This window comes from Bison bison, unplaced genomic scaffold (genome assembly GCF_000754665.1).
Source record: "Bison bison bison isolate TAMUID 2011002044 unplaced genomic scaffold, Bison_UMD1.0 scf7180017864197, whole genome shotgun sequence".
Lineage (NCBI taxonomy): Eukaryota > Metazoa > Chordata > Mammalia > Artiodactyla > Bovidae > Bison > Bison bison.
Genome location: NW_011494769.1, coordinates 1,940,690 through 1,951,651, shown reverse-complemented (window position 1 = coordinate 1,951,651; position 10,962 = coordinate 1,940,690). Strand labels below are relative to the sequence as shown.

General features: G+C 42.9%; 1 protein-coding gene across 2 annotated transcripts in view; it reads left to right on the top strand.

Moving 5' to 3' along the window:
- The window catches only part of GREM1 (gremlin 1, DAN family BMP antagonist), a 15,776-nt gene that overhangs the window by 1,101 nt on the left and 3,713 nt on the right, over positions 1-10,962 (top strand). Inside the window, exon 2 of one of the 2 annotated variants that reach the window (XM_010844178.1) lies at positions 10,433-10,952. In XM_010844178.1, the coding sequence (XP_010842480.1) occupies positions 10,434-10,952 (519 nt within the window). In that variant the 5' untranslated portion in view covers position 10,433. Of the gene's footprint in view, positions 1-10,432 lie in introns of both variants that reach the window. The other variant, XM_010844177.1, reaches the window with a different exon arrangement.

Below are 10,962 nucleotides of genomic sequence, written 5' to 3'. Positions count from 1 at the left end.
CGCACGACGCGGGACTGGCAGCGGGAGGCTGGTCCCCCGCTTGGAAGCCCAGGTCATCCTTCGTCTTCACCCGCCTTCTTTGCTGACCGCTCTGCAGCCCACGGAGCAGAGTCAGGGGCTGGTAGGGTGTCGGGGGCCGTCACCTTGCCAGTTGGAGTTATTTGTAGATTTCTAGCTTGGGAAAAACAGACGCGCCACCGTTCTGACTTGGCTCTGTCTTCGGATCCCAGCACCGCCTTGGGGGCGCCCCAGCCAGGCTTTTCCCAGAGCGGGGCGCTGATAAGGTACCCCGGGCGAGGCAGGGGGCAGACAGGAGTCTCTCCAGTGAAGCCCTGCCAGCGCGCCCAGAGCTGGCCCGAAGGGGCTCCCGTGTAGAATCTGGTGACTGCTGCCTTCTCCTCCCCTTCCGTCTCTGAATCCCGACTCTTTTAGACAGAAATACAGCCTCGAAATTAGGGGTTAAAAGTCTCTTCTTAAATGGTACAAGGGCAGAGAGGCGACCATCGGTAGGAAATTGGATCTCCGGCTGCAAAGAGCAGATCCAAGCGGTGAGCGCGTGTTTACGTTCCTCTTCGAGATGGTGCCAGGACACGAGTTGATTAAAATAATCTATTGTGTTAAGTGGGTCACCAGGGATTTAAACTACCCCAGGGACCCCAGAGTAGTGGCTTTCTCTGACTGTACACACAAGATAAATAAATAGCGGAGAAGAGTTTAAGATAACCCCCATCCCAGGGCAAGGAGTCTTCTTTCACCCCAGGGCTTTTCAGCCCCCACGTCTTTTTCTTTTTCTTTTTTTTGAAAGAGGGGAACTTGAAAGGGTGGACTTTTCAAAGCAACGAGGGAAAGAAGTATTTTCAGAAAACCACAGATTCATTCTCCTCTCTGGTACACTCCAGCTTACAACAGTAGGTGATCCAGTAACCATCACTGAATAAATTGCACACTCCAAATTGTTAGTATTAATTAATTATTTAAGGGCTCTCTAGAACTTGGTTGCTGGGTGTCGTGCTGAGGTGTGTGTGTGTGTGTGTGTGTGTGTGTGTGTGTGTGTGTGTATTTAACCCCCAGGTCATTGTAGGAATTAAAGTGTTTTGTAAACTTTGTAATTTCACAGGTTTCCTATTTTGTTAAAAGTTCATTTTGAGAGAAATGTTTTGCTAACCCATGCTCGGATCTGTGGGAAATTCAAGTTGGCTAACCTAGTTTTAGGTGAAGGGCTACACGGGGGAGAGTAGAAACCTATTACATCCCCACATCTCTGAATGAAAGCTGCCTGCCTTGTCTTTATACTGAAGCTCTTAAGGTTTAAGCATTAAAAATGATATAATGCCAAGAAATTTTAGGCCACAAACCCCTCTCCCAAGAAATGCTTGTCAGCAGCAAAGCAGTGCAGAACAAAGTGAAGGACAGATGGAAAACCTAAATGTATGTAAAAGGCATGGGACAGGTAGGGGAGGTGACTTAGCATCCAACTGAAAGGCACACACCAGGCCAGTGTTATCAGCCTATGTCTTGCATCTGCAAGGAATTGTCTTAGTTTTAACACACGCACTTAGAAATGTGAAGTACAACAGTATTTCCTGGGATCAGAAAGGTTTTTTTCTTCACATATGAGCAAAACAGAGAATTATTTGAGTTACAATATTCCTCAAATTTGATTGCATTAGAAACAAGTCCTTGTGTCCCTTATTAAACATTGTGCTGTGTGTCCTTAGAATAGTTCTTAAGGACGTGCTTGGGGGCTCAGAAGAATGGGACTCAAACCCCGATTTCCCCATGAGGAGCTGTGTGACCTTGGATAAACTCCTAACTTTTCAGAGTCTAGATTCCCTGGTCGGTAAAAGGAAGACAATATTATCTACCTCCTATTTTGTTGTGAAAAATCAATTATAAAGTTCTGTCAGAACTGAGTATATTGCCTCACATAGGGTTTAAAAATATAGGTTAGGTGGTGTAATGCCACCATTCTTATTATGAGTGGTGGCATTTGGAGAGGCAATAACATTTTAGGACCTCAAGGTGTACCATAAGATGGTTTTGAAATTAAATCCCAAGTCCTGCTCACACAGAGATCAACACACACCTTTTACTACAACATAGAACCTATGATTTGGCTGTCTCTCAATTGTGCCGCTTAGTAAACATTTAACATTGATTACTTTCCAACTTGTTTCTTGTTGACCGCAAAAAATTGTATACTATCATTAACTTCACCAAAAAAAATCTTCCAAGAGCCTGGAGAGCCCCTGAGATGCTTCTCTATGCCCTCTGTGATGTTGGGCCCCAGCCTGACTTAGCCTGAGTGGTCTTCAGTATAGAAAAGACGCACTTGGTGTGCTTGCAGTACACACAGGTGAGATTTATCCTCCACTAGTTTGCCAACCATCTTGGTACAAATTGTCTGAAAACAGAAAATCAACCCAGTAGATTCTTTAGAACATCACTGCTCAGTTTCTAAAATTTGACTATCTTTCTAAAAAGTAAAGATCCAATTTAAAATGTTTGTCCTTAAAGATTTAGTCCTAAGAAAAAGAAATAGGGTCTTCTATAATTGGGCCTGCACTTAGAGCCTTTGCTGTCATTTCCATCTTTTTCTTTTTTTTTTTTTTTAATGCTGGTGAATAATTTGCTGTCACGCCTGTTGAATAGCTTTCTAAAACATTGATCAGACATTCAGCCACAGACATCTGGCTTGCTGATCATTGTCTCCTCACTGTTAATCCCACTCAGCACTCCATTTAACTGATTACAAGCAGGTTGGTTAGCTAAAATGAGAAATACGGCGAGAAGAGTGCTGAAAGGAGCTGGCCTAAACTTTCCCAAAGACACTGAGGATATTAGAAACAGGTTACACACAGCACTTTTATTCCTCATTCCCAAGAATTAGATGATTGTATTCTTACGGCCGGCGAAGGTTAGAATAAATCACCGTGACCTGCACAGGACAGTGGTGGCTGATATGGGTTATCTTTGGGCAGATGTTTGCTTTTGATCACTCAGAGTAACCTGAAGGAAAGCATCAGGGAGAGAAGACATACTCTGAGAGTATCTATGTCCTCTGGGACAAGTGGATTAGAGGGGAGGACCGTGGTAAAGGGGAAAAAAAGGTAGGGGTGGGTGGGTCTTGCTGGTGGGCAACAGTTGCAGAGAAAACGCACCATGAAAATATAATCACATGATTTGGTGAAGCAGAAGTGCATTGAGGGGCAGACTTTGGAAAGAAGAACATTATCTGCAAAGGAGAAATAAGAGAAATCTTTGTAGGTGTCTGCTGCACTCTGGGTCCATGAGTTGCAGCTTTAATTTAATAATGTGAGTGGGTCATTTCAGAATGCAAGTTACCAGAAATGTTTCCAGCTCATGGTTGAACATGGGTGATAATCCATAAGACCTAAATTTGGGTTGGCCTTTGCTTCTATTTTTTATAATGGGGCACTCTGCTAGATGTCAAGGTGAAGAATTTATCTACAAGAAATTTATAGTTTCTTGGTTTCCCTCATGTCTAGATATTTATAGATTGTAATTTAGTGACAATACAATTGGAATTTCAAGAACACATCAGTCCTATTTCCTTCAATGCATGATCAAGATCATTTGGTGTGGGGGGAGGTTGAGTGATTGATCACGATGACTTGACAGAGCCCTGGTACTACCACTAAGTATAGTTTTCATCCCCCTGGTGCCCCCACCTCCCACCATACTCATGTGGGATATGCAGAGTTCTCAGAGCATTGCTCTAAGAAGTTGAGGTCTCTGTTGACTGAGATTCATAAAGTTGTTTTTTTCCTTCTCTCCAAATAACTATTATAAGATTTAAGAACTCAAAAGCTGAAGATATTTAAGAGTAAGCTTTAAATTTCTGTGTAGCCATTTCATAATATTTTTTCACACATAATAAATCTTATTTTGAGAAAAAATTTACTTTTCTTAAAAACAATCTATCACTCTAGACCCCTTTTTCTTATGGGGTTTGCACACTCCCATAGGAACAGGAAGTTGGTCCAAATTAAAACAGAAAACCACAGTTGACTAATTTTGAATTTACTGCTTTACTCTTGGTTTCTGCCCAAGTGAATCCAATGGCTTCAATGGGAAAATAAACCCCACGGTGTTCTCCAGGGACCTGGTAAAAAGTAGTGGGTATTTGGAGTTTTCCTAGAAAAAGGAGAAATATTAAGAAGCTCCCAAGGCTAGAAGGAGACAGAAATCAAAAGTTGGCTCTGCTCATCAGCTTGTGGGAATGCATTTTAAATGCAAAGAACAGAAGTTTTGCTGGTCAGTGTGGTCCATAATAATCATTACTGAATAAAAGAGAGCCCACTCTGCCAGGAATGAAAGAGGAGGTAATGAATAAGCCCTTAGAACTCTCAAACTTGGTTTTATTTAATGACAGATGGAAAAATGCCAGATAGGAAAAGATGAATATAAAGAAGGTCCTAAGAGGTGAAGAGAAAGAAAACTGCATTTTTTGGATAGACGTTTGTAGGTAGGGCTGGCCCCATGACCCCATGACTTGAACCTGTCCTGTGAGGTCATCATACATTCCTGGTCAAGTCTCAGATTGGCCTCTGTGATCCTGGCTCTGCACTCTTGCTCTGGAGGCTTCAGTTTTTCTGGAGGCCCCTTTTAGGAACGATGGGGAAGATAAGGCTGTCTTATGTGCTCCTCTTGGAAATGGGCAGAGACTGAATTTTAGTTTAGATCCTGGCCTGGAATTGAGTGAAGAACAGAAACTTTGAAAGCTTCCCAAATTCACACTATATTTGCTCAGGAGACTGGATTGTCATGGCTCAAGTTATCCTGGTCTCTGGAGAAAATCAGACTGTTTTATAACTGGGTTGTCCTCATGAGCGATTTTTTTTTTAATACAAAACAAAGAAATTAATTTTTTGTTGTTGTTGAGGCCAAAAAGGCTCTGTTTAAAGAACAGGGATGTTGTAACATAAACTGACAAAAGCCAGGGAGTCTGCAGTCAGAGCGGGAGCTAAATGTCACGTTATCAGCTCCAAACTTGAACTTGCCCAAAAGTATTAGGTTAATGTTTAAAAGGTGCCATTTAAGAATATCTTGATTTTCATAGTGTCTTAATTTGACATTATCCTTAGGGTTGCATGGTCTTTACTACAGGACTTGCCCCTCAGAGGATGTAGATTCTACCCTGCCTTTGTCTTTGAAAGGTAACTGTTGCTACTAATTCCAGCCTGTATTGTTCCTAGGGGGTTGTGATGAGGTTACTATTCAATTGCACTTAGTGGTCATCCTGTTTCACACTGGTGGTCAGAAGGGAGCAGGCAAATGTGTGCTTCACAGCTGTGTCCTTGGGTTCAGAACCATAATGGTGGTGCAAGACAGGGAAAGCCTCAGGATCCATCAGGCTCGCTGTTACAGCCTGAGGAGGGAGGCTGTGAATTTGAAACTGCACTCATTGAAAAGAAAATCCTTTCACATTTTCATAGCACCTTCCATGCCCCATAGCTGTGGATACCACAGACCTTGCTGTTTCAAGCTTGTGAGAAAGGCAGACCTTCCATCAGCAGATGAATGGATAAGAAAGCTGTGGTACATATACACAATGGAGTATTACTCAGCCATTAAAAAGAATACATTTGAGTCAGCTCTAATAAGGTGGATGAATCTGGAGCCTATGATACAGAGTGAAGTAAGCCAGAAAGGAAAACACCAATACGGTATATTAACGCATATATATGGAATTTATAAAGATGGTAACGATAACCCTGTATGCAAGACAGCAAAAAAGACCCAGATGTATAGAACAGTCTTTTGGATTCTGTGGGAGAGGGAGAAGGGGGGATGATTTGGGAGAATGGCATTGAAACATGTGTAATATCATATAATAAATGAATTGCCAGTCCAGGTTTGATTCAGGATACAGGATGCTTGGGGCTGGTGCACTGAGATGACCCAGAGGGATGGCATGGGGAGGAAGGTGGGAGGGGGGTTCAGGATGGGGAACACGTGCACACCCGTGGTGGATTCATGTTGATGTATGGCAAAACCAATACAATATTGTGAAGTAATTAGCCTCCAATTAAAATAAATAAATTAAAAAAAAAATCAGTAGGGAAAAAAAAGAAAGGCAGACCTACTGAATGACAATCTGCATTGTAACAATATCCCTGGGTGACTGTCTGCAAAATCAGGTTTGAGAAATACTGTCCCAGGAGAATCTTAATACTCTGATGCTTCTCTCTTGCACCCTCCTTTTGAAAAATATACATCTCCTGTTCTTCCTTCTCTGTCTGCCCCACCTTCCCTGAATATACTGCTTTAAAATAGTCTTCCTTTCTCTGATTTACTCTCCTCATTCCATTCATTTTTCTCTCTCTCCATCTTTGCTTTCCTTTTTTTTTCTTTTTGGTCAGTTTTCCTATAGCCTCCTCTTCTCTTATTTTAATTTTTTGCCATTGTTCATATGCCATTGTTCCTGCTGACCCATATCTAACTCCAGACCCAGTCATAATAATTCACTATCATAAACTTATTCAACATATCTCTGGCACTTACCTATGTAAGAAAACACCTGTTTTCTTGTGCCCACTTTCTACCTTGTAAATTTCATATACACATCCATGCACATACACACATATATGTGAAGGACATGTTTCATCATTTGGAAGTGCATCATGGTATTTGTTGTTGTTCAGTTGCTAAGTCATGTCTACTCTTTGCAACCCCATGGATTGCAGCACACCAGGCTTCCCTGTCCTTTGCTGCCTCCCAGAGTTTGCTTAGATTTATGTCTGTTGAGTCGGTGATGCTGTCTAACCATCTCATCCTCTGCCAGCCCCTTCTCCTTTTGCCTTCAAACTTTCCCAGCATCAGGGTCTTTTCCAATGAGTCAGCTCTTCAGTGGTCAAAGTATTAGAGCATCAGCTTCAGTATCAGTCCTTCCAATGAATATTCAGGGTTGATGTCCCTTAGGGTTGACTGGTTTGATCTCCTTGCAGTCCAAGGGATTCTCAAGAATCTTCTCCAGCACCACAATTCAAAAGCAGCAATTCTGTGCTCTCCGTTCTTTATGGTCCAACTCTCACATCCATAAGTGACTACTGGAAAAACCATAGCTTTGACTATATGGACCTTTGTCGTCAAAGTGATATCTTTGCTTTTTAATATGCTGTCTAAGTTTGTCATTGCTTTTCTTCTAAGTAGCAAGCATCTTTTAACTTCATGGCTGTAGTCACCATCCGCAGTGATTTGGGAGCCCAAGAAGAGAAAAATCTGTCCCTGCTTCTCCTTTTTCACCTACTATTTGCCATGAAGTGATGGGACTGGATGCCATGATCTTTATTTTTTTAATGCTGAATTTCAAGCCAGCTTTTTCACTCTCTTCTTTCATCTTCATCAAGAGATTCTTTAGTTCCTCTTCACTTTCTGCCATTAGAATAGTATCATCTGCATATCTGAGGTTATTTCTCCTGGCAATCTTGATTCCAGCTTGTGATTCATCTAGCCCGGCATTTTGCATGATGTACTCTGCATATAGTTAAATAAGCAGAGTGACAGTACACAGCCTTGTCCTTCTCCTCTCCCAATTTAGAACCAGTCAGTTGTTCCATGTCCAGTTCTAACTGTTGCTTCTTGACCCACATACAGGTTTCTCAAGAGACAGGTAAGGCAGTCTGGTACTTCCATCTCTTTAAGAATTTTTCACAGTTTGTTGTGATCCAAACTGTCAAAGGCTTTAGCATAGTCAATAAACCAGAAGTAGATGCTTTTCTGGAATTCCTTCCTTTCTCTATGATCCAACGAATGTTGGCAGTTTGATCTCTGGTTCCTCTTCCTTTTCTAAATCCTGGTTGTACATATGGAAGTTCTTGGTTCATGTACTGCTGAAGCCTAGCTTGAAGGATTTTGAGCAGAATGACCTTGCTAGCATGTGAAACACAGACAGTTGTGCAGTAATCTGAACATTCTTTGGCAATGCCTTCTTTGGGATTGGAATGAAAACTGACCTTTCCCAGTCCTGTGGCCACTACTGAGTTTTCCAAACTTGCTGACATACTGGGGGCTTCCCTGGTGGCTCAGTTAATAAATATGCCTGCAATGCAGGAGACCTCAGGAAGATCCCTTGGAGAAGGGAATGACTACCCACTCCAGTATTCTTGCCTGGAGAACTCCATAGCCAGAGGAGCCTGGCAGGCTACAGCCCATGGGGTCTCAAAGAATCTGACATGACTCATGACTGAGCAACTTTTTTTGAGTGCAGCACTTTAACAGCATCAACTTTTAGAATTTCAAATAGCTCAACTGGAATTCCATCACCCCCATTCGCTTACTTTACACTTCAGGATGTCCAGCTCTAGGTGAGTGACCACACCATCATGGTTATCCTGGTCATTAAGACCTTTTCTCTACAGTTCTTCTGTGTATTCATGTCACCTGTTCTTAATCTCTTCTGCTTCTGGGAGGTCCTTACCATTTCTGTTCTTTATCATGCCCATCGTTGCTTGAAATGTTCCCTTTATATCTTGAAGAAATTTCTAATCTTTCCTGTTCTATTGTTTTTCTCTATTTCTTTGCATTTTTCTCTAAAGCGCCGCCCCCCCTCTTTTTTTTAATCTTCCCTTGTTATTCTCTGTAACTTTGCATTCATTTGGGTATATTTTTCCCTTTACCCTTGCCTTTCACTTCTTTTCTCAGCTATTTTAAAGCCTCCTTAGACAACCATTTTGCCTTCTTGCATTTCTTTTTCTTTGGGATGGTTTTAGTCACTGCCTCTTGTACAATGTTATGAACCTCCAATCGTAGTTCTTCAGACACTCTACCAGATCTAATACCTTGAATCTATTGATCACCTCCACTGTATAATCATAGGGATTTGATTTAGGTCATACCTGAATGATATAGTGGTTTTCCCTACTTTCTTCAGTTTAAGCCTGAATTTTGCAACAAGGTGCTCATGATCTGAGCCACAGTCAGCTCCCAGTCTTATTTTTGCTGACTGGATAGAGCTTCTCCATCTTCAGCTGCAAAGAACATAATCAGTCTGATTTAATTATTGACCATTTGGTGATGTCCATGTGTAGAGCTGTCTCTTGGGTTGTTGGAAAAGAGTGTTTGCCATGACCGGCATGTTCTCTTGACAAATCTTTTAGCCTTTGCCCTGCTTCATTTTGTACTCGAAGGCCAAACTTGCCTGTTATTCCAGGTACCTCTTGACTTTACTTTTGCATTCCAATCCCCTATGATGAAAAGGACATTTTTTTTTTTGGTGTTAGTTCCAGAAGGTGTTGTCAGTCTTCATAGAACTGGTCAACTTCAGCTTCTTCAGCAGCAGTGGTTGGGGCATAGACTTGGATTACTATGATGTTGAATGGTTTGCCTTGGAAATGCACCAAGATCATTCTGTCATTTTTGAGGTTGCACCCAAGTACTGCATTTCAGATTCTTTTGTTGATTATGAAGGCTACTCCATTTCTTCTAAGGGATTCTTGCCCACAGTAGTAGATAATAATGGTCATCTGAATTAAAGTCGCCCATTCCAGTCCATTTTAGTTCACAGATCCCTAAGATGTTGATGTTCAATCTTGCCATTTCCTGCCTGACCATGTCCAATTTACCTTGATTTGTGGACCTAACATTCCAGGTTCCTATGTAATATTGTTCTTTACAGCATCGGAGTTTACTTTCACCACCAGACACATCCCACAACTGAGAGTCATTTCTGCTTTGGCTCAGCCACTTCATTCTTTCTGAAGCTATTAGTAATTGCCCTCTGCTCTTCCCCAGTAGCATATTGGACACCTTCTGACCTGGGCAGGTGGTGGTGTGGGAATCATATTTTGGTGTCATATTTTTTGCCTTTTTGTATGGCTCACGAGTGGGCTTCCCTGATGGCTCAGTGGTTTAGAATCTGCTTGCAGTGCAGGAGACTCAGGAGATGCAGGTTCCATTCCTGGGTTGGGAAGATCCCCTGTAGGAGGAAATGGCAACCCACTCCAGTATTTTTGCCTGGAGAATCCCATGAACAGAGGAGCCTGGTGGGCCACAGTCCATAGGGTCGCAAAGAGTCCAACACGACTGAGTGATTGAACATACATGCACATTGTTCATGGGATTTCCTGCTGCAGGAGATCTTCCCCTACCCAGGGATTGAACCTGTGTCTCCTGAGTTTCCTGCATTGGCAAGCAGATTCTTTACCACTCAGCCACCTTGGAATTCCCAGTTGAGTCCATATCTTGGCTTACTTGCTGTATAACTCTGGATGGGCTAATACATGGCTTCATGGGTCAGAGGGTAATGAGAATAGCAGTACCTAATTCCTGGAGATATTGTGAAAACAAAAGAAATCACTTACATCAAGTGTTTACCAAGTGCCTGATAAAATACTGGCTGTTTTATTAATGCTTTTGTTAATTAACTTTTACGTTTTTCATGCCTTCTCTCTCTGTCTCCTCTCTTTAGCATGAGCCGCACAGCCTACACTGTGGGAGCCCTGCTTCTCCTCTTGGGGACCCTGTTGCCAGCTGCTGAGGGGAAAAAGAAGGGGTCCCAAGGGGCTATCCCCCCACCAGACAAGGCCCAGCACAATGACTCCGAGCAGACTCAGTCTCCCCAGCAGCCTGGCTCCAGGAACCGGGGGCGGGGCCAGGGGAGGGGCACTGCCATGCCCGGAGAGGAGGTGCTGGAGTCCAGCCAGGAGGCCCTGCATGTGACCGAGCGCAAATACCTGAAGCGAGACTGGTGCAAAACCCAGCCGCTGAAGCAGACCATCCACGAGGAGGGCTGCAACAGCCGTACCATCATCAACCGCTTCTGCTACGGCCAGTGCAACTCCTTCTACATCCCCAGGCACATCCGGAAAGAGGAGGGCTCCTTTCAGTCCTGCTCCTTTTGCAAGCCCAAGAAATTCACCACCATGATGGTCACTCTCAACTGTCCTGAACTCCAGCCACCCACCAAGAAGAAGAGGGTCACACGTGTCAAGCAGTGCC